The 25,640-nt window shown below is 36.6% G+C and overlaps 2 protein-coding genes across 6 annotated transcripts in view; one reads left to right on the forward strand and one right to left on the reverse strand.

Annotated features, from left to right (window-relative positions):
- The window catches only part of LOC135224533 (proteasome assembly chaperone 1-like), a 300,715-nt gene that overhangs the window by 237,809 nt on the left and 37,266 nt on the right, over nucleotides 1–25,640 (forward strand). For 4 of the 5 annotated variants that reach the window (XM_064263624.1, XM_064263634.1, XM_064263605.1 and 1 more), the window contains 2 exons: nucleotides 5,858–6,053; nucleotides 9,436–9,729. In XM_064263624.1, the coding sequence (XP_064119694.1) occupies nucleotides 5,858–6,053; nucleotides 9,436–9,653 (414 nt within the window). In that variant the 3' untranslated portion in view covers nucleotides 9,654–9,729. Of the gene's footprint in view, nucleotides 1–5,857; nucleotides 6,054–9,435; nucleotides 9,730–25,640 lie in introns of those variants that run through there. The other variant, XM_064263614.1, reaches the window with a different exon arrangement.
- Nucleotides 1–25,640, reverse strand: part of LOC135224523 (protein Wnt-9b-like) — a 162,055-nt gene that overhangs the window by 105,501 nt on the left and 30,914 nt on the right. The window lies entirely within an intron of this gene.

Below are 25,640 nucleotides of genomic sequence, written 5' to 3' on the forward strand. Positions count from 1 at the left end.
TGAAGCCCAGATACGGACGGAAGTGTCTTGCAATAGGGATATGATAGTAAGCGTCTGTAAGATCGATAGAGGTGGTGACGGCCACAGGGGAAGTAAGGTCCGTACCTGCGAGATCGTAAGCATCTTGAACTTGTCGCAGCGAATGGCTAAGTTTAAGCGGGACAAGTCTAAGATTACCCTTCTTTTTTGTGAGCCTTTCTTTGGCACGCTGAACAAGCGTCCTTGAAATTTTAACCTTTTGACTCTCACTATAGCTCCTTTCTGAAGGAGATCCTCCGCATACTCCGTCAGTTCCTTGGAAGGAAGTTGGCGGAAAGGTCTGGATGGGGGTGGGTTCGTTAACCAGCTCCAACCCAGGCCTTTTTGGTGACACAATGTTCTGAGCCCACTTGCTGAAGCTCCACCGGTGGCGAAAGTGAAACAGCCTCCCTCCTACCTGAAATTCCTCATTGGTTCTGGTAGCCTCCTCGGCCTCCCCTGAAATGTTTTCCCCTATTAAAGGGACCTCCCGATCCTCTCCCACGAAAGGATCGCTTACCTCTGCCTCCCTTACCCGAGGCGGTCATACTTCTGTGAAGCTTGACTCTCGAAGGCTTGATTGTAAGCTGGAGAGAGGGCGTAAGAGGTGGAGGGCTGAGGCTGAGGGGAGATAACGTAAATCGGCTGTGATTGAGCCTTTGAGGTGGAAGGTTGGGCTGTTTTGCACTAAGGGAACAGCCGGAACTTGCTGAGAAAAGCGTGGCTGCTTTTTCTGGTAGGGCTGGAAACGTCTAGGTTTCCTTTGACCCTTACCCCTAGCTGCCTAGATCTTGCCGTACTCTTGGCCGTAAGACCCCAACGGTCCTTAAGGCTCTGGTTCCAACCTCGTAGCCTCTGACTGAACCTGCCTTCACCATCGCTTCTGGGAAGAGGTCTGCTCCCCAGATGCTCGACGCAAGTAACCTATTCGGCTCGTGCCGAATATGTTGCTTCTTGTAGGACATGCTTCCTACAATTCGTCCTAGCAGTGGCAAACTCAAACATATCTGACTGTACCGTTTGAGTCAGGGATTTGGTCATAAGCTTGAAGAGCGGTTCTGACCCATAGGCTATGGTAGCCACCTCGGTCATAGCCATGGAATTAACAGATCTGGCTAACCGCGATTTGGCGTCAAATTCTGCCTGAATAAGGCTATCTGGAAGCCTAGGTAGCTTCTCACCAAACTGCTCCATAGCACAGTCCGGTTTGAGTTTGCCAGCTGAGAAGGTGTTAGGTAAGTCTTCCCACAATTCTCCGGCTGAAGGAAGTAACGGAGATGTAGGATCTGCTTCCTTCAGTTGAGGCATGGGGTCCCCCTTCTGGCCGTGGAATGGTAGACGTCGCGATCTTTGTCAGGAAAGGGAGCGGGGTACTCTCATCCATCGTAAAGATCGTAAACGGACTCTTGAAAGGTTGGATTTTCGTATTGGAACAATCCATGTCCTCTAGACACCTGAGCCATTCTCTCTGAGCCTGGTCACGTGAATAGAGGACTGTCTCCTTTGTACTTTATCATCCCGAGTCATGGCTGAGGCGGTGAGCCTTGCGTAGCCGATGAACGGAGGCTGAAGGTCTTCCGGGTAGAACTCGAAAGTCCTCGATCCTCCGAGTTCCACATTCCGTGATAGAAATGAGTCCGTCTTGGAAGGGGGCGTATGACGCTACTCTCCAAGGGTTGTTCATTGAGAACGGAGGTAGAGAGTCATACGGGGGAAGCTGGGCTCCACCTGTATTGAAAGGTGGAGGAGAGGCTAGAGGAGCTTGGCTCAGTCCGGCTATAATGCTGTCTTGAGAGGTAATCCTATCCGACAACTGAGAGATCATTTGTTCCATGCTACTTTTCAGAGACCCAACCAGGTCGCCCACCTGTTGTAACAGACCAGCATTGGAGTCCAAAGCCGGAGCTGCTGCGGAGGTGGAGGGGTGGCTCTGAATTGGAACCAAGGGTAGCGGAACTGACGACTCCGCCGGAGTGTGAGATCTCTCTCTGGAGGATTTACTCCTCGAGGACTTAGAGCCGGACCAGAAGCTTTAGATCTCTCTGCTCCGGGATTCCTAGCGGAGACTTACGAGAAGAGGCTGACGCCGAAGCCGTCTTCTTAGACGACGACGACGTCTTCGTCAAGGATTTCACTGCTTGACCTTGACCTTGGGTCTAACTGAAGCGTCAGGAGGAGTATACAATTCGTTACCCGTAAAGCCTTGGAAGGATGGAGAGGTTGCAGGAGTAGAAGAAGCAGTTGCACCCAAGGGTATCCCTTGGGTGTCCACCTTACCTACCTCGACCAACAGGTCGTCCACACCTACCATGAGGTGTTCTACATTAATATCCAACGTCGCGACTTCGAGGAGATGTCCTGGCCTTGGTCAGTCAATGAGGCAGCCAGCTGTTGCTGGATGAAGGCGATAGTAGGGGCCGCCTCTACTGGGTCGACGTATCCTGTCGCCTTGCCTCCGGGGAAGATTAGTACCGCCAACCTTTTCTCCAGGATGTAGGGCATACCCTTGGCGGCGTTCTTCCCGAAACCGCCGACCCAGGCCCGCAGGGTTGCCAGTGCGGTATCCCTCACGGCCGGCGCCTGGAAGAGAGGGTATTGATTAGATTTAAGAATAACTTAAAACTAAGGCTAACTTAAAGCATAACTTAAAATTATAAGGGGCTATAAGGCCCCTTGAATTTACCTTAAGTTAGAGTGATTGATGTAAAACTTAAGCACTATAACAGATGAGGACCAGCTACCGGAGATGGAATAACTTACCCAGTCTAAAAAGGCTGGTCTCACCAGATCGTAAAACATATGGTACACGTTTCATGGTACCAGACCTGGATGTCCCCGTGCGGAGTCGCGCATGGAGCATGGGGACCGGCAAAACTTCGTGGTCCACATGGGTCTTGAAGTGTGGCGGCGCATCCCGGATGCTCACAGTTGGTGGTCTGTAAGTGAAAAGACACATGAGTATCTTAAAGAATATCACTTACAGGCTAAAGGACAGAAGAACTCCGTTGCATGCCGGAGCTCGGAAAAAATTTGGGCATAGCCCCTCCCTTAATCGCCTGAATAGGCTATAACCCCGGAGGTATCCGGTGAAACATGAAGGGAGGGGGAATGGTTTAAGGTACTTAAGATAAACTTACTAGTTTAACATAATAGATCTTAAACCTAAAAGCTCGAACGTACCGGACTAAGTCCAGTGCGTGGCGGAGTGTATAACTCAGTGAAACGGAGAGGTTAGAAGGGACCGACTGCATGTTCCGGCCCACCCCGTGGGGTAGACTAGCACCTTTCCGCTGGATGCCAGGTCTCCGGTGGTAAAGGAGCCCTAGTAAGGTGGGAAAGAGCAAGGGGCATACAGACTCGGGCTAGTAACGGAGCGACGGAGTAGTAATGGAGGGGGGGAAAGGCCAGTCCCCCCCACCTTACCATCCGACCGGACCGAGAAGCCGGAGAGGTCGAGTCCAGTCTGGGTCTGTCCCGTCCCTCTACCCCCTCCGCCTGGGGGGAGAGAGGGAGGCAGGCTCGGGTATGTGGAGCGAGCATGGGCAGGCCTACCCACCCCCCCGACCCTATGGAAGAGCGGGAGGGGGAAAGGTGACTGGACAGGCGTCTGGCTGCCGTCTGGATCGATCATTAGTGGACCACGGGGCGATGATGAGAAACCCAAACAACTAAGCCTAGAACAAAAACCAACTGATTCTGAGAGATGCTTATCGGGAAGTCCAACCGAGCTGAAAAGCGGTAACATAAAGGCCCAATGGGCCATGACCTAGGCTAAGTGAGCCAGACGCCTAACTAACCTAACAAATATCACATAAATAATACAACTGAATAATAAAATGAAAGAAAGAAAATAAAATAGTAGGAGAAAAAATCCAGGAGTGTACGACTAACCCGAAGGCAAGGCTACCACTCAAAGCTAGCCGAGGCCGATACTAAGAGCCGTGGGCTAGGGTCTGGATGGAAGAGCCTACATAAGGTAAAAGACATGCATGCATGACAAAACCGTGTAGACCGTACCCTAAACAAAGCGGATAATTAAAACATAGAGCGTACAAAAGCAAGGGGATGTTCTGGGTATGGGCGACCCAGAACGGACCCACCACGAGGCAGAACCATGCTGCCATGCTTCCGACCTAGAGATCGTATTTATACCTAAAAAACGGCAAATACGTGCTCAGGGCCGGAAAAAAGAAAAAAAACCAATTAGCAATAAACACTGAGTACTTAACTTAGCTGCTGCGATGGCTGCACGCTCCATGGTAATAAAATCCAAAGGAAAGGGCACAAAAACACAGAGAAGAAAATGGCACGTGTGTATCGTGTGCGCTAACTGAAAAGGATGACCACCAGAGGCGCAGCAGTCGGCAGCATGGATGGAGTAGTAGTAGTTGGTGCTGCCCACTCTGTGGGTCGGCTCTCCTCTGGGGGATTTTGTAGTGGGAGAATTCTATTGGCATTTGGCTCGTGGTAGTGGTCTCACCTCGCCATAGTGTTCATACCGACACCCTCTGGGGGGGTGAGCGAGTCAGTTATCTGACTTTTTTGCCTTTTTCTTTATTTATTTATTCTCTGGTATGTGTTAGTACATTTACCCTAGAAATAATAGATTAAAGGATATTTCGCGCAGCGACACGAGCTGAGCCCAGAAAATAGTTTTGCATTGCTTTTCTCATCAGTGGTTAAACTTTAAACTTTTAATCTTTCCTAAGCCCTGGTAACCAATAGGGAGGGTTGGAGCTAGGGTGGCAAATGAGCTGCTAAATGAGAGTTTGAAACTCCTAGAAAAAAAAAAAAACTCATAAACAATAGCAACCCCAATTAGGGATTAATCTGAGATGCTGATAATTCTAATTTTGGAAGTTTGAGCTAATATATAGATTTGACTCTGAACAGAAATCATTATGTACAGTGTAACACTAGTTTACAAGCTATTCTTATATAAAATTCCTTTTATATCATCACGGCTCACACGTCTCAAAAAATGATTTCATTGGTGTTTGTAAACAAGGAATTGTCCCTCAATATTTAAAACTGTGCAGTCACTCAGATAGCCCTCTTCCACGCAGTCTCTCATGTTGTTCGTGGATTTGTGGATTAAGCCGGTTTTCTGTCACCAAACAGAGTTAAAGGAATGGAATTCTAAGTAAGCAATGCTTTGTATTGGTAAAACATGAAAAGTTGTTTTCGAAACTTTACCTCTTCATGCATTTAGAATTAAATGCCCTGCGAACATGAAGTGGCACCAAGCTCTTTACCTTTGGTAATCATGTGGTGCTTTATCAGCTACTTAATTGGTTATAGCCGCAGTCATCCATCTTATCTTCAAATTGGTGACTCTTGTTAGACCCATTGATATCAGATGAATAGCCCACATAATCCAATCCCTAAATGTAGACTAGAGTAACACTTGTAATATTATTTTGTTTAATTGTTCAGTACATAGCAATGAATGTCAAATTTTGGAAACAAAAAAGCTTAAGTTTTTCTCATAATCTCTAATTTTCAATTAGTATTGTAGCTTAATTGCAAAATTTGTAAAGAGCTTTAATTTAATAAATATGATCAAAACTTTATCGTTAATAAAGACGAGTCCTTGTGGCAAGCTTTTAGAGGTAAATGAATGAGCTTAGTGGTCTGATTATATAACAATAGTAATAATAATACAGAATAATTAACCATATTACCTGGTATATGATGTTTTAAAGTTTATTTTTTTATACAATAACTTCAATTGAAATTAGGTACATAATACTATATGATATAATTTTAAAGAATTTTTAATATTAAAACTGATGTTTTCAATAATGATGCTCATACTGTTTTATTTTTGCTTTGACAGATACTTGACCTTGTGTCACCAAGTTGTAAGGTTATGGTTCTATCCTCCCATCACTATGGTCAGCTACAAGGGAACTATAATCCCATGAATGATACCAGCTGCATTGTTCATTCACTCATCTCACCAGCATATACTCATCCACCAGCGTTTCCACAGTTACCACAGCCTGCAACACTAGACTCATTACCTGCAGCTGGTGAGTTATTGAGTTATGTTTTTTGCTTTGTGCATTTTTAAAATCACTATACTATTGTTATAGCGAATAAAACAGAGGTTTTGTTGAGCAGTAGGGAAGATAGAGACAGAATAGTAATACAAGAAAGAAGAGGCTCGATTATAAAACAGGCAGAAAAGTTTAAATACTTAGGATCAACTTTAAGCCAAGAGGGAGGATGTGAGGCTGAAGTTGACAGTAGGATAAAAGCTGCATCAGGGAAGTGGAGATAGGTAGGTGGAGTGTATGTAATAGGAAAATGCCAATCAAGCTAAAAGTCAAGATATATAACACAGTTGTAAGACCAGTGTTAATGTATGGAGCAGAAAGGGCTCTAAGAAGAAAAGAGGAAGTAAAGCTTGAGAGAAGAGATGAGAATGCTGAGGTGGATTATGGGAATATCACAGCTTGAGAGATTGGAAAATGATGAAATAAGAAGGGCAGGCTCAGTAAATGTTACAGAGGTGATAAGTGTGTCATGATTGAGATGGTAATGGCATGTGTTGAGGATGGATGATGAGGAGAGAATGAAGAGGGCTTGGGAGGAACCTGTTAGAGGAAGAAGATTGAGAGGAAGACAGAGTATATATTAGGTGGTGGGATAAAGTGAAGGAAGATATGGAGAGAAGAGGTTTGGTGGAGGATGATGCCTTTGATAGAAGACAGTGGAGAAGGCGCATCAGGCAAATGACCCCTTAATATAGGGATAACGGTGGGAAAGAAGATTGTTGTAGTTTCACGTATGAATTTCTGACGATGTAACTGTTGTCTTGTTTTAGTTTAAAAGTTGCCATTACAGTCTTATCATAAGTTTTGAATCGTATGAGTCATAGTTTTGTGAATATTCACTTCATGTGAGGAAGGAGCATCTCTAGGAATTCTGATTTACAGAAATTTTTCAATATGATGTTTCTAAATGACACATCTATACTATATTTTTGAGGCATTATCTAGGACTGCATCTGAGGCTTGATGTTTTTAGTCTGTGCACAACAGTCAATATTTTTTCTTCTCACCTACACTAATGGCCATTAGTACATAAAGTTGTTTGGTGAGACCACTAAATCACTCATTCAAACATAAGTAGTTTTATATTAAGCATAGGTGAAAATTTTAAACAAGGCACCTTATAGTGAAAAACATTTGATAGCTGAGTGGAAATAAATTGATGGGAATAAAAAAGAAGTAAAAGGAGGACAGCATTGCAGCCTGGGAATGAAGGTATTCACAGAGAATCTTTGCATTTTGCCATACAAGACCCACTGTAAGCAGTATGTACTTCCCTGTTGCCTCTTAATTAGTTATTTTATGAAGCATACTCCATGGTTGGAATTGATTGCCCACTAAAGCTTTCCTACAAGCCCATAAAAATGATTTCCGTCCCTCAGGGGAAAACTGCTAAGTATACTGATTTTTGTAGCTTAATTTGTTTCATCATTTGACATAGACTTAAAAAATATCTACTTTCTTTTCTTCTTATCTTTTGCCATATCCCTCACTTTTGCATGTAAGGTGAATATATATTATTTCAATTCCTTGGTAATTTTCCTTTGTACGACCTTAGTGTAGATAGTTTTTTACTTAATTTGATTTCCTCTGTAGTGTCATGTTTGCATGATTTAAATGGGATAGTTCCACATTAGAGATTTATACTACAACAAGTGCATATTCTAGTTAGTCAAGAAGGCAAATTCTTTCCACTATCTTATTCACTGGATGATTTTCTTTCTCATTACAAGTGTCTTCAGGCCAGGGCAAATTCAGGGAGACTATATGGCTACCAAAAATCTTATTGAATTATCCTTCAACATCACTGTTTAACAATAATCCTTGTTGAACCGTGTATGTAGATTTAACACAATACTGCATTTCTATTCAGTAATATTGCATTCATTATTTTCCATTCCCTAGATTAAGTAGTAACCCACTTTTACCTGTACCATTGATTAAAGTTATATTTTACATCAACCCTTACTTGGAGAATCATGCACAGATGAGATACGCTAACAATTGAATAAATGTAGAAACCATGCTAAGACAGGCATCCTTGAATCATCATTATGGTATTGTTGGTCATTCTAATTCATTGCTGGGACTTTTGTCACTGCTGCAGTTTTTAGTTCTTTTTTTAGTAATAAACTAAGGCTTTCTTAATTCCTTGACTGTCCTCCAAATGGGGCCTGAATATATTGTTATTATTACTGTGACAGAATTGTTATAGCAGCTGTTCAGTTCTGCTTGTCACTGCCAACAACATGCCCTTTGATAGTGGCCAAGACAGTCTTTTATTATTGTCTTGTAGGCTTACTTTGCATCACCACATTCTAGTGATAAGATTTTTATGGTCATCATGTTGCACTACATGTCACTGAAGGTCATGATTGTCATAAGTATGCTTGTACCAGTGTTGGAATGTGTTCTCCCACCCCAGATGTCATTCTGAGTAATCTCTTTGACAGTTCCTAAATTTGTTTTCCTTTTCATTCATAGGTTGTCAGAATTGGAAACCATATTGAACTTGCAGTTAGGTGAAACATCTATAAAAAAACATTTAATGTTTGGTAAAACTGTTCCTATATACTCAACCATAACGCTCATTTTACCCAGTGAAAATAAGTTATCACAGTATGGAATCAGCTTTTCTGGCAACTCTGGTTATTGACAATTGTAAGAATTCAGGCACCTAATGAGCAAATGAAACTTAATTTGTCCTCAGAGAGACCAAAGGGGGAGTATATCACTGCAATTCACTCCATTGCTTTAAATTTTAGTGGCCATTATTTCAGAAGTTATTTTCACACAATCAAATATTCATAGAAAAAGGAATATGTGCTCTATTTTATTAAAACTTTGATATTCTGTTCATACTTCTTAGGCAGTTGAATGGTCACACTCAGATATTTCCAAATATAAAAAGAAAATGAATAATAATGCTATGTAACTGAACATTTTATGATGTCATTTGGGCTTGCATAATAACATGGCCACATTATATAGCAAGAGATCATTAAGGTAAATTTTTCATGGCAAAGCATTTAGACACGTTTAAGCTCTTCAGAGAAAAAATTCATTTATAGTAACCAGATATTGTGGTTGCTACAACGAAAATAGTAAATAAAACATTACAATGTCTTTACTATATGATTTCGTAACTCAGGATATTTAAACTCGTGCAATAAAATAACAATAACATGTAGTATTCATATGTGAAGTTTCAACCCTTAAATTGCAATAATTTTTTTTTCTTCTTTTTTTTTACCCCAAAGAAGCTAGTGCCCCCTAAGGGCTTTTGCCTTCCATGAATTGTATTGTGCCTGGAAAGGGGGCAGATGGATTTTCATGTACATATTATTTTCCTTTTCAGTGCTGACTGAATGCATTGTGAAGAAAAGACCTTGTGTGGCTTATCCTGTATTCACAGAAACTTATTCTACTAGTGACTTAGACTTGGTTATTGATTCTTTAATGAAAGCATTCCGTTGTAATCCTTTTAAAAGTATCCTGCCTTCTGTAGACCAAAGTAAACTGCATCAGTATAGAGAAAAAAATTCACGCAAGGATGTATTGTATAGGTACATGTGATTTCAAGTCTGAAATGCTGGAAAGTTATTCTCTGTTTCCTTATCTACATTACAAATAAAATTTGAAATGTACAGAATTTTTCTCTCCTTACTAAATTGTTTAGCTTGTATGGGCTTAAAACCAGATTCAATTTGTTGTTGGAAAATGTTATAACTATGTTAATAAGTCATGCAGAGATTCAAAATATGTTGAGTCAATCATTTTTCAAGAAGTGTTTTTTCAGATATAAAGAAATTTTTTTCTGTGTGTTTTTGTTCTTCTACCAGTCAGCTGTGGTTGAAGTAATTGAGCAATAAAATGAAAATAACTCAAATTGATAAGGATGAACTATGTAGAAGCAGTGCTTAGTGCAATACAGTTTTAAGGTTTCTCCATTTTAGAGTAGTTAAGAATATCAATACCTGTATAGTTACTTTGCTTAAATGTCTTATGCATCCCATGCATCATGGAAATTGTCCTTTACATAAGCCTTCTTCAGTAGATAGGGCAAAAGTAGCGTAGATTTCAACCAACATGTCCTATTTTGGTTGTTAGGAGATCTTCAACATAGAGGGCACTACTTGGTAACTATTTTAGTGTCACTTACCTTGCTCCAATCATCAGTTATCACTGGAGGCCTCTCCATTGTTATCTGGCTCAAACCTGATGAGGATCTCGAGAGAATAATTAAAAGAAAGTAATTCTGACAAAGGGGTGTAGAGGAGAACCATCATTGCAAAACCCTGTCTGCTTCATGGTTGGTTCTATAACCACCCACATTGAAGGTATTTTTGTGGTAGAAGCATTAATGAAGGGTTGGGGAACCCATTTCTTAAACTGGTAAATGGCCTGGCATCGGAAACTAGGGTGTAAAGATGATAATTTTTTGGAGTTGAGGACAGTCTTGGTGAATGCAGGCATGCATAAGTTGATTGTTGGCTTGGTGGCAGGTGATGTGTGGAACAGTACAGCTCCTTTATCCTTAAGTCAAACCTTATGGTACTAGATTTATTTTTTTTTTCAATTATGTCTCCAGGAGCAACCAATTAGGAACAATGTGGCCAAACTTTCGTAAATCAAGTCAAACAGTGTTGTGGTACAGAACCACATTCCTCAAAGTATTATATCACTAGAATTAGCAGTTAAATTCCATTGATTTTAATGCTGTGCTTTGCAACTCCATTGTGATTACTGGTAACTTATCAATCCATTCAGCATTTCCAACAGAGGTGTCGAGTATTACAAATTCTCCATACCAGAAGTGGGACCTGACTTCTGTCCTTAGGAATCCGAGTAAGAATATCATTTGGAGCTGTCATTTAGACCTAACTCTTTAAAGAATGCTTTTATTTCATACCAATAACCCCAGTACCAAACAAAAATTATATTGCAACCCATTTGCTCTGCTAAGTACTGTGATGAACTTGACAAAAATAATCTCATGTCTTACATGAGGCATTAGAATGTTTATTGAAAGAACTGAATATTCGCTCATGGTACCTGGAGAGTCCCTTATCCAAAAAACGTCTCTAGCTTCAAGAAGTAATCCATAGATCACACCAGCCATTATTAGAGTAAGAATAATTCAAGTTGATGTCTGTGAGGTGTCTTCTTTCTTGCATAATCTTAGCTTAAGTGAAACGTGCAAGCACTTGACACCTGATCAACATTTCCTTCCTTGTATTTTATAAAATGTTGCATATAAGCACCAACAGAAGATCTTTTTCTTGGTACATAGGCCATATTGCTGCCACAATGGAAGTAGTAGTTCAAATCAATCTCCCAACTCCAAAACTCTTTTTCGTATCCATCGGAAGCCGTCCCTTGCATTCTCATTTGATTGAATGAAGCTGCTTCTTTGGAGATCATTTTATAAATTAGTTGGGTAATGCTTCTATGACTTGTTGGAAAAGGCCTTACCAACTCGTACTGAAAATCCTTTTGGTGATTACTGCTTACAGAAGGGGTTGTGCACTACTCTGTAAACATTACTGTAGAATATTGGTGGTAGCCTTTTTTTCCAGTTGAACAACTTGCTGCCTTTGACTCACCTCCATCCCCTTTTTGTCTTTTCCTGCCCAGCTTTTCAACTTGTATATCTTAGTTTTCCTCCAATTTTTACCCCTGGAAGAGATATCCTTCAGAGTAGCCAAATTATAATAATTTTGTAACTATTTTGCAGTATTATATAGAAGAGGTGGAATATTTCTGTTCCCATGGGGGGACTGTCCTAAGGGTAGTAAGGAAAAGTGTAGCAACATTTTAGAAGAATTGGAATGTGATTCCTAGGCTAGTACTGTCAAATAGAGATAACCCATTAGTAAACAGCATAACTAATGATGTCTGTATAATGCTTGTATTACCCTATGCTGCAGTAACACGGGCACTGATATAGAAAATGAAAGATATTTTGAAAAGAGTTTCTAAGGAATGTTAAGATTCCTGATTGAAGTGTGGTTGGAAGATTGTTGCAAATGACAGAGTAACAGGTAAAAATAAACGTGGTCTCAAACATAGAGCTAATTTCAAATATGATGAAAAAGGAAAAGAAACAATTAGTCAGAAGTCTGTAGCATATGACAGTAGAAGAATGAAAGCCTATATGAATGTCAAGGAAATTATTGAAATGACTAGCAGAAAGTATAAAGGATAGATGAGAGTGAATGGAACTCATTTCAAGTGTAAACCCAACAAAGAGAAACTAGAGCATCAAGGCATACAAATGATTATGACAGTGATAATTGCATGTCGGACATTGGTGGGAGAGATGCCCAGTTTTAGGTTAAGGCTAATAATTTTTAAAACCAATTGTGTTTTTCTTCACTCCACATGTTCAGTCTACCACATTCTTAGCATGTAGCCATTAGTATTTGTTCAGCTACCCACATTTTGAGCCCTTTATTACAATTATGTAATGTAAATGCCTTGAGCACTACTTCGTAATGTACTGAAAGTTTTTCCTCAACTCGTTGGAATTAGGGATTTTATTGTAGTAGATTTATTAAATGGTAAAATATGTACTAGCTTTCAGTGCAGTAATTGATTAAAAGAAGATAAACACTTAAATTTATATTGAGAAGTTAGTAAAAACAAACTTAGCAACATTCATGAACCAAATAGCCATTTTTCTTATCAGAGGAATAATATATCTATATATATATATATATATATATGATATATATATATATATATAATATATATCTATATATATGTATATATATGTATATATATATATATATATATTGGTATTATATGTATGTATATATATTATATATAGTATATATATATATACTTTATATATATATATATATATATATATATGGTTGTGTGTGGTGTGTGGGTGTATATATATATATATATATATATGGAATAGATATATATATGTGTGGGATATATATTATATATAGATATATATATATGATAGATATTAGATATATATAATATAATAATTATATAATATATATATATATATATATATATATATATAGATAATATATGTATAAAATATTTATATATATATATATAAAATATATATATATATATTATATATATAATATTAAGATATGTAAAATATATAATATTATAATTAATATATTATTAATATATATATATATATTATTTATAATATATATATATAATTATGTCTATATTATATATATCTATATATGTAATATATATATATATATATATATATAATACTATATATTGATATAATATAATGGTAAGTTATATTATATTATTATACTATATATAAGTATATATATATAGTATATAAATATATATATAATATATGTGTGTGTGTGTGTGTGTGTGTGGTGTATATATATATATTATATAATATAGGTATAGTATATTATACGTAATATAATAGTATATATATATAGGTTAGTTATTATATATATATAATTATATACTATACTGTGTGTGTGTGTGTGTGTGTGGTGATATAATAAATATATGTATACCTATAATATAGTTGATATAGCGTATATATAAGTAGTAGTAGTATGATATATGTCGTATAATATATATATTATATATAGATATAAGTAGTTATATATTATATATATATTTTATAAGTATATATAGATATATATTGTATATATATGTACTCGGATATGATAATATATATTATTATATATCTATATTAATATATTTATATATTTATTTAATATATATATATATTATATATTATATATATATAATATATACTTTATATATATATATTATATATACATACATACATTACATACATACATACATACATATACATGAATAACTTGATCACGAAGTATATAAAACGTGATGCTATGTGTAAATAAAGGTTTTTTGCCACGAAGGAAAAAATGAAAAAAGCGAGATAGCAAAGTACTTTCGGTCCTGTTTGGACCCTTTACTGAGGCAAACTGATTTTACAGAGAACAACATAGTCAAAAGAAGGCTTAATATACAAACTGACACTACAAGATTAACAATAAGGGCGATTTTCACTATACAGAAAGGAGGAGCTGCCTGAGGGTAGCTACACCTTGAAGGATACACACAGTAAACAAGTGATTCTTTCAGGAAACAGTACATTTTGAAAAAACACAGGAGCATATACAATTTAATATCATGAATTTTTACACATTTTCCCCCCAAAATTATTATTAATGAAAAGACGAAACAAAATATAAATGTATATATATCGAGCAAGAGAAAGAGGGAGAGAGAATATCGAACCAGAGAGAGAGAGAGAGAAAGAAATAATAACTATATACATGTGGGACTAATTTATTAGTTGTTCATTTATTTTAAGGTCCTTCATAAACATCTTCAAATATTATGGGTCCAAATAGTACATTCCCAGACTAAGATTTAGGTTGTTTTTATTAGTGATTTGTATAATTGCCGATTCCAGTAAATTTCTTGAAACATCATCAGTAGATCTAGCAATTACCGAGGTATCACCCCAATTAATACAATGAGATTTTTCACTCAGATGGATAAACAGTGCATTTGAAGTCTGGGCTGTTCTAACTGAATACATATGCTGCTTAATACGTACACATAAATTTTTACTTGACTGACCAACGTAAAACAATGGGCAATCCTTACAAGGAATTTTGTAAATGATGTTGTTATTTGTTATGGGACTATTCTCAATTAGCATATTTTTAATGGTATTGTTATAAGAGAACACTACATTAACATTAAACGATTTAAATATTAATTTTATGGTTTCAAATCCACGAAAATAAGGTAAGCTAAGTACATTTTTAGGCATTTCTTTTTCATTAATAGCAACGCTATAAAACTTTTTGTGAGCTTTTTGATAACATAAATCAATTAAATGAGGTGGGTAGCAGAGATTGTTTCCTATCTTTTTTATGTATTCTATTTCTTGGTCCAGATATTGTGTACTTGTGATACGCAAAGCGCGTAGGAACATAGAAGAAAAAATTGAAATTTTAATATTAAGATGGTGGCCAGAATAAAAATGCACGTATGTTAGATTATTTGTGGGTTTTCTATAAATACTGAATTTGCATTGGAAAGATTCTCGATGTATTAATACATCTAGGAAAGGGATGACATTGTTATTTTCAATTTTAACAGTGAATTTTATGGATGGCACTAAATTATTCAATTTAGACAGTAAATCATTTACATCGATACCACCAGGTAAGACTACTAAGATATCATCGACATATCGGTACCATTTTAAGGGGATAAGTGTGATATTCGGGAGGTGTTGTCTCAAAAAATTCCATATATATAAGTTTGAAAGGAGAGGTGATAAAGGGTTACCCATGGCCATACCAAATATTTGTTGGTAATATTCTCCATTAAAAATAAATCTGCAATCACAAATACATAACTTAATTAAGGAAATTATGTGACTAATGGACATAGGCAATTCATGCAGTACAAGTTCATTACTTGAATATTCTAGCACAGAGTCAATAGGGACTTTTATAAACAAAGAACATACATCAAAACTGACAAAAATATCGCTAGGATTTAGTACAATGTTATTTAATTTTTCCACAAGATCAAGAGATTTCCGGATGTGTGAATTAGATACAGTTCCTAGTAGCGGGGATAACAGTTTAGTAAGATTTTTAGATAGTTTATAAGCAATTGATCCTACAGTACTAATAATTGGGCGCATAGGTTTGTTTTCCTTATGAGGGACACTTTACAGTTAACTTGCACAAAAGTTCTTTTTTATCTTTAAGAATTTGTTTGATGTTGATATTAAAGTTTTTTATTACTTGGTCCAACGGATTTTTGCGAGTTTTTGTAAGTTATTTCATCCTCTAGTAAAGTATGCATGCGTGATATGTAGTCAGTTTTGTCAAGAACACTAAACTATTGGATTTATCAGCCTTGGTAATGTGTAAGCTATTATCATATATATATATATATATATATATATATATATATATATATATATATATATATATATATATATATATATATATATATATATGTATATATATACACACACACACACACACATATATATATATAATATATAGTATATCTATATATATATATATATTTATATATATATATACTATATATATATATATACATATATATATAATCGTGGCTGTAACCATAAGCGCTTTAAGAAGAGTCCCATGTTCTAGTGGTGACGACTCCTGATTTCCGATCAGTGAAGTTAAGCTACTTTGGGTGTGGTCAGTAACTGGATGGGTGACCGTCACTGACTACCTGTTATATGCTCCACTTTGGATGTTTCGAAAAGTGTTGATTTGTTTAATTATGAGAATATGTTACGTATATAGTTTGTTTATAAACTTGTAAGTATTTCGTAAAACGAAGAATGAAAGAAAAATACACTGGCAGTCTGGCATCCTTTGGGGATTCAAACCTTGCTGATGTGATTGTTTTGACCAATTGGATGTGACGATTAACATGATTACTTGCTGATGTGCAGTTGTATATATACATTCAGGTATATTAAATTTGCTTCTAATCCAAGAAAGAACCAGAGGGAGAGCGTAAAACACGATTCCAAAGGCGGTCACCCATCCAGGGTACTGACCACACCCAAAGCAGCTGAACTTCACTTATCGGAAACCAGCTGTCGCCTCATCTTAAAACGTCAGTGTTAGCACAAACCGACAGTAATTGTTTAATATAATATATCTGTATTATAAAACTTTTTGGTGCTGCTGTGCATAAATGCCGATTGTATAGAGGAAGTCCATATACGATCAGTATTTATTGATTGAATAGACCTCAGCGTAGAGAGATATGACCACTCGGTTATGCCGCTCTATGAAGGAAAGTGTCTTGAAACTTCTACTGTATCTAAAAGATTACCCTTATTCCGGATAAGAAGGGCACCATGGCCAAATCAAATCCCCTTGAATTTTTAATTATACTACATCTCCCTAAAATTTATTTCGCCCCAGACGCTTCTGCCACCAACACATATCTTTTCTTAATCAAATCACGCTTGAAATCCACCTAGTTTTATATTAAATTCATAGAAAGCATTTCTTGAATGATCGCTATTCCAACCCTTATTCCGGGTAAGAATGGCACCATGGCATAATCAAATCGCTTTAAAATTGAATTATTTTACGTCCTGCCAAATTCTATCATTCCCGAGACACTTCTACCACCAACACATCTCTTTTCTTAATAAAATCACGCATGAAATCCACCTTGTATTATATTAAATTCATAGAAAACATATCATCAGCATCGCTATCCCAAGTAGCTTTCCTTAGTCTTGAGAAATACTACGCCTACGTGGGCCATGTTATCTAACACAGACGCTTTTAATTTCGCCGTCGTGTCCAGCATATACAATGAACAAAGACTAAAAGATACAAAAAAATCTGTTGATGATTTTCATTAAAAAAAAAACACACAGAGTATTGTAAGTTACAGCAGCGATCTCGAGCCATCTACGTTTACACTGGATGTCGTAATTAAAGTTGTAAAGAAGAAAAACAAAAACGCATCGCTTAGACGATGGAGGGCTGCTTGAGATAGCTTTCGTTCATGATATGCTTTCAGTACAATTAGTATTATCCAAAGTAGATTTCATGATGGATTTTATTGTGAAAAGAGGTCTGTTGGTGGCACAATTGTCTCGGGAATAATAAAATGTAGGAGGACGTAATACAATTGCAAATTAAGGGTATTTGGTTTGGCCCTAGTGCCTTTCTTACACGGAATAGGGTTAACCCCTACATACAGTAGAAGTTCCAAGACACCATAATTAGTTAATTGATATAGCCGAGTGGTTGTAACTCTCTACACGTAAAACCCAACATTGAATAAATACTGATTGTATAAGGATTTCCCCTATACGATCGGAATTTATGCACGGCCGCACCGAAAAGTTTTATAATATAGATATATTATAATATACAATTACTGTCGATTTGTGCTAATATTGACGTTTTAAGATGCTCCTGCTTTCCGATCAGTGAAGTTAAGCTACTTTGGGTGTGGTCAGTACACTGGATGGGTGACCGCTATCGGAATCATGTTTTACCTCTCCTGGTTCTTTCTTGGATCAGAAGCAAATTTCATTTACCTGCATGTATATACACACTTATATACTGCCTATATAACCAAGCATAATATTCAAGATTTATGAGTAAATATTAATGGTAGAAATAGCAATAACAATACAGTAATATGTATAGTATTCATGAATGATTTTGCATGGAAGTAATGTGCATGAATGTTTGTTAGGAGAAGTTATGGCTGATGGTGTCGAGGATGGCGGTTGGAATTCTCGTGTGCTGTACACTGCTTCCCACTCCCTCAGTTAACAAACATTGTGGTATTATATTTTCCGTTCCAGAAAATATAAAATTATTATTTAATTAAAATGACAGCATATATTAAATACATGTTATTTTCCCTTAACATGAATTAGCGTTATTGGAACTTGAGGGTCGTTACTCGTACCAGCAAACTTGGACAGTTAAAATTTATAAGTAAAGTTTTGTGTAGCAGGAGATAAATAACTGCTTTGCTGGAATTGTGGACTACTGCAGTAACGTCCTGAATAGCAAATTACATTTCGAAAGGGAAAGAGCTGAAGTATGTTTTAGTCAATACACATAAGCTGCACACTATGATATATATATATATATATATTATATATATATATATATATATATGTGTGTGTGTGTGTGTGTGTGTGTATGTATGTATGTATGTGTGTATATATATATATATATATATTATATATATATATATATATATATATATATATATATATATTAATGTGACCAGATTTCTGAGACAAGATCCGGGAATATTTTTAGTGCAGAGGCATAAAACAAAGTCCAAAACATAAAGTGTTTTTCTCATTGAAAAACTAAATCGTTGACACTGCCCTCACTATCCATAAAGCAGCATCCAAAAGTTTCTCTCAACCTAAATTGCAAAGGAATTTCATAGAAATTCAATTGATTAAATCAGGGCTATAATTTAAGTACTGCTTTTTCACGATTGAACAGTATTGGCGAAACACCGCTGGATGGTAGAGTGGTGCTGGCTGGCTGCTCCTTGAGCAAGAGCCCGTGCTGGCATGAAGCCAGCTTCATCTTAAACAACAACAGCTTGGTTATATGTTCTTGGAAGGTGATCTCGCAAAGTATGCCGTGCAAAGCTGTTTATCATTTCCTTAGTTATATACACTGTAGGTATGCAGTGCTAGTAGTACGGTGTGTTACTATGTATAGTTGGGTCAACATTTTCGTTTTTTCTCCTATATTACAATTCCAAATCTTTCAGTCACAGTGAAACGCTTGGACAGCAGTAGCCGGGAACAGGTCACTAAAAACGGGAAATGTCGTCTGGTCACCTAAATTTGTGTGATATATATATATATATATATATATATATATATATATATATATATATATAGTTTTATTCCAGTTATGGGGGATGAAGAGAGAATAAAAATATATATGATTTTTAATAATAATTCCGTTAACATTCTTCAGCAAATGGGTTTTGCTCTGCTCTTTCAGACATCGTCAAATGTACTTTGCCACTTTATCACCTGGAAATCATTGGCATTCCTTGACTATTATTCGTTATTATTTCAGGTTTCAACTGCCTAATGCAGATATAGAAATGTTCCATCAGTATTGGCGCTTTAAGAAGAGAGTACCATAGTCTAGTGAAGACAATTCCTGGTTTCCGATCAATGAAGTTAAGCTGCATTGTGTGTGGTCAGTACTTGGATAGGTGACCGACTCTGACTTCCTCTTATATGCTCTACCTTGGGTGAAAAATCCTTGGGGGTGGAAAAAAAGGGAAAAGGGTTGATTTGCTTGGTTATGAGAATATGTTACGTCTATAGGTTAGTTTGTTTATTTACAGAGTTTAAGTTTATTAACGTGAAAACAATGTATGAAAGAAAAAAAACAGAGGTCCTTTGTTGGATTCGTATCTTCGCCCGACACATCAGCAAGAGATCGCCTTGACAATTGGATGTGACGATTAAGATAATTACTTGCTGATGTGCAGTTGTGTTTTCCTCCATTTCATTCTTAATTTCTTTTCGCAAAATACCTAAGTGTATATATAATACAAAGATCCAACATATGCTTCTAATCCAAGGAAGAACCAGAGGGAGAGCGTAAAACACGATTCCAGTGGCGGTTACCCATCCAGGGTACTGACCACACCCAAAGCAGCTTAACTTTACTGATCGGAAACCAGGAGACGTCTCATCTTAAAACGTCAATATTAGCACAAACCGACAGTAATTGTATAATATAATATATGTATATTATAAAACTTTTTGGTGCGGCTGTGCATAAATTCCGATCGTATAGGGGAACTCCTTATACGATCAGTATTTATTGATGCAATGGTCCTATGCGTAGAGAAGTATGACCACTCGGTTATGCCGCTCTACGTTGAATATTGTCTTGGAACTTCTACTGTATCTAAAAGATTACCCCTATTCCGGATAAGAAGGGCACCATGGCCAAATCAAATCCCCTTGAATTTTTAATTATACCACGTCTCCCTAAAATTTATTACGCCCCAGACACTTCTGCCACCAACACATATCTTTTCTTAATCAAATCACGCTTGAAATCCACCTAGTTTTATATTAAATTCATAGAAAGCATTTCTTGATTGATCGCTATCCCAACCCCTATTCCGGGTAAGAATGGCACCATGTCATAATCAAATCGCTTCAAAATTGAATTATTTTACGTCCTGCCAAATTCTATCATTCCCGAGACACTTCTGCCACCATCACATCACTTTTCTTAATAAATTCACGCATGAAATCCACCTTGTATTATATTAAATTCATAGAAAACATATCATCAGCATCGGTATCCCAAACAGCTTTCCTTTGTCTTGCGTAATACTAGACCTACGCGGGCCATGTTATCTAACACAGACGCTTTTAATTTCGCCGTCCTGTCCAGCATATACAATGAACAAAGACTAAAAGATACAAAAATAATCTGTTGATAATTCTCATTAAAAAAATACAGTATTGTAAATTACAGCAGCGATCTCCAGCCATCTTCGTTTACACTGGATGTCGTAATTCAAATTGTAAAGAAGAGAAACAAAAACGCATCGCTAAGACGATGGTGGGCTGCTTCAGATAGCAATCGTTCATGATATGCTTTCAATACAATTAATATTATCCAACGTAGATTTCATGGAGGATTTTATTGTGGAAAGAGGTCTATTGGTGGCAGAATTGTCTCGGGTATAATAAAACGTAGGAGGACGTAATACAATTGCAAATTAAGAGTATTTTGTTTGGCCCTAGTGCCTTTCTTACACGGAATAGGGTTAACCTCTAGATACAATACAAGTTCCAAGACACCTCAATTAGTAAATAGATGTAGCCAAGTGGTAAGAACTCTCTACGCGTAGAACCCAGAAGCGAATAAATACTGATCGTATAAGGAATTCCCCTATACGATCGGAATTTATGCACAGCCGCACCGAAAACTTTTATAATATAGATATATTATATTAAACAATTACTGTTGGTTTGTGCTAATATTGACGTTTTAAGATGAGACGACTCCTGCTTTCCGATCAGTGAAGTTAAGCTACATTGGGTGTAGTCAGTGCCCTGGATGGGTGATCACCATTGGAATCATGTTTTACGCTCTTCCTATGGTTCTTTCTTGGATCAGAAACAACATTTATATACCTGTATGTATATATACACCTAATTATTTTGTGAAATTAGAACGAAAGGAAAAACAACTGCCGTATCCAGTTGATCAATGCGATCTCTTGCTGATGTGTATGGCGAAGGTTCGAATCCAATAACAGACGCCAATGTTCTTTTGCTTTCATTATTCATTTGAAAAATACTTATATCTGTATATAAACAGATTATATATGCATGCATTCTCATAATCAAACAAACCAACCCTTTTCAGGCAAGGTAGAGCATAGACAGGAATTCAGTAGCGGTCAACCATCCAAGTAATCACCACACCCAAAGCTGCTTAACTTCACTGCTCGTAAGCCAGGAGTAGTCTCCACTGGAATCTTGAAAAAAAAAAAAAAAAAAAAAAAATAATAATAATAATAATAATAATAGTAAAGGAATGCCAATGATTTCCAGGTGATAAAGTTCAATTGACGATGTGTGAAAGAGCAAAAAGCTGGATCGTGTAAAGAAGAACCCATCTGCTGAAGAATATTCATCCCCTATAACTGGAATAGTATTACACACACACACACACACACACACACACACACACACACATATATATATATATATATATATATATATATATATATATATATATATATATGAGTGTGTATGTGCGTGTGTATAGCGTGCAGCTTATGTGTACCGACTAAAATCTCCTTCAGCTTTGTCCCTTTCTAAATCTAAGTGTAATTTGCTATTCTGTCCATAAGAGAGAGATCTCGAGAGAAGCAGATATTTTATACACAGGATGATGATCAGGATGTTACTGTAGTATTCCACAATTCCAGCAAAGCAGATTATTTGTCTCCTGGCAAACAAAACTTTACTTATCAATCTTAAACGTGAAAAGTTTGCTCATACGAATAATGAGCCTAAAGTTTCACTAAAGCTACTTAATGTTAAGCGAAAATAACATGCATTTTATATTGTCATGTAAATTATTTATTTATTAAAATTCATTTTCTATGAACCAAAAAATAATAATACAAAAAAGTTCGTATGTTGAGGCCCTGAGGGAGTGGGAAGCAGTGTAAAGCACACGAGAATTCCAACCGCCATCTCGCCCACCATCAGCCATAACCTCTCCTAACAAACACAAATACTGATTACTCTCATGCAAAATCATCCAAGAAAACTAGAGATATTACTGCATTGTAATTGTTATATCTAGCATTAATGTTTTTTCATAATATCTTGAATTTTATCTCTTGTAATAGTGGTTTGTCGAGGGTGAAGGTGAATGCTTTTCAAACTGTTAGGGCAAATATGCTAACAGTACCTACTCATAGCTACGTATAGAAAATGAAACCGAATCATGAATGCAATAACGGTTTTCTGGGAAATCTGAAATACCACTGTAATTTAATGCTTCTGTTTTAGGCAGGGTTAACTATCTTGAGGCCACGTACGTATATTAAGTAGTTAACATTGAAATCGTGATGATTATACGAACAAAGTTATAGCCACGAAGGAGAATTGAAACACAATTTCCCATCGTGGCTGTAACTTTGTTAATACATACATACATACTATATATATATATATATATATATATATATATATATATATATATATATATATATATATATATGAAATGTCTTTTTACTGTATTACAACAGCATAATATGAAGATAAAAGGACCATGAAACACTATTTGAACGTTGCAACCATATATTTCGAGCACTTCCTTCTGTGCTTCTGATCACTGGTAAAATATGGACATAGGATATCTTACAAGAGTTTATATGCAATCATAGTAGCTGTCTGTACAAAAGTAAGATGCTGGAATCTGCTATTATCAATCAAAACAAAAATATGAACCAGGACAATGGAAATCGGATGACACCGACGAATTAATCCTTAGGCCTCTCCTCAAGCAGGTTAAGTCAAGTATATCTTGGTTTTACCAGACCACTGAGCTGATTAACAGCTCTCCTAGGGCTGAGCCCGAAGGATTAGATATTTTAACGCGGCTAAGAACCACTTGGTCATTTAATTAACAACGGGACCTACAGTTTATTGTGGGATCCGAACCTTATTATACCGAGAAATGAATTTCTATCACCAGAAATAAATTCCTCTACTTCCGCGTTGGCCGAGCCGGGAATCGAACTTCGGACCAGTGGATTTGTAGCAAAGCGCGAAAACCACTCGTCCAACGAAGAGTTGATCCTCAAGCTGGTATCCAAGAACATCCGACCAGCGGACGAGTCGCTAAACCAGAGTTAATAAGGCCAGAAATCACCAGGGAATATTCTAATCCTATCCTTCCTGGGTCACCAGTAGAGACTTACTGCCACACCTACATATGCTTGTATATAAACTCATGTAAGATATCGTATGTTCATATTTCACCAGTAATCAGGAGCACAGAAGGAAGTGCTCGAAATATATAGTTACAATGTTCAAATTGTGTTTAAATGGGCCTTATATCATATCTCTATATTATATATATATATAAATATATATATATCTATATATATCTATATATATATATATCTATAATATATCATTCATTCATTCATTCATTCATTAATCCATTCACTTTTCCTATTTATCACCACGAAAGCAATGGCATTCCTTTACTATTTTCCGTTATTATTTAAAACTTCCCAAGAATTTTGTTTTCAACTCCTGGGTGACATTTTCTAATTTGGAAATTTTCCATCACTATTGGCACTCTAAGAAGAGAGCACCATGGTCTAGAGGAGACGACTCCTGACCAATTGGATGCGGCAGTTGTTTTTTCCTTTCATTCTTAATTTCACAAAATAATTAAGTGTATATATACATACAGGTATATAAAAATTGCTTCTAATCCAAGAAAGAACCAGAAGGAGAACGTAAAACACGATTCCAATGGCGGTCACCCATCCAGGGTATTGACCACACCCAAAGCAGCTTAACTTCACTGATCGGAAAGCAGGAGTCGTCTCATCTTAAAACGTCAATATTAGCACAAACCGACAGTAAATGCTATAATTATAATATATCTATATTATAAAACTTTTTGGTGCGGCTGTGCATAAATTCCGATCACATAGGGGAAGTCCTTATACGATCAGTATTTATTCAATTAAGGGTCCTACACGTAGAGAGATATGACCGCTCGGTTATGGCGCTCTACGTAGTGTTATGGAACTTTTACTGTATCTACTAGATTACCCCTGTTCCGGGTAAGAAGGGCCCCATGGCCAAAGCAGATCGACTTAAATTACAATTATATTACTTTTCACTAAAATTTATTACTCCCCAGGCACTTCTGTCACCAACACATCTCTTTTTTTAATCAAATCACGCTTGAAATCCACCTTGTTTTATATTAAACTCATAGAAAGAATTTCATGAACGATCGCTATCCCAAGCCTTATTCCGGGTAAGAAGGGCACCATGGCTTAATCAAATCGCTTTAAAATTGAATTATTTTACGTCCTGCCAAATTCTATCATTCCCGAGACACTTCTGCCACCAACACATCTCTTTTCTTAATAAAATCACGCATGAAATCCACCTTGTATTATATTAAATTCATAGAAAACATATCATCAGCATCACTATTCCAAGCAACTTTCCTTAGTCTTGAGTAATACTAGGCCTACGCGGACCATGTTATCTAACACAGACGCTTTTAATTTCGCCGTCCTGTCCAGCATATACAATGAACAAAGACTAAAAGATACAAAAGATACAAAAATAATCTGTTGATGATTCTCATTAAAAAAATACAGTATTGTAAATTACAGCAGCGATCTCGAGTCATCTTCGTTTACACTGGATGTCGTAATTAAAGTTGTAAA

This window comes from Macrobrachium nipponense, chromosome 20 (assembly GCF_015104395.2).
Source record: "Macrobrachium nipponense isolate FS-2020 chromosome 20, ASM1510439v2, whole genome shotgun sequence".
In the NCBI taxonomy this organism is placed as follows: domain Eukaryota; kingdom Metazoa; phylum Arthropoda; class Malacostraca; order Decapoda; family Palaemonidae; genus Macrobrachium; species Macrobrachium nipponense.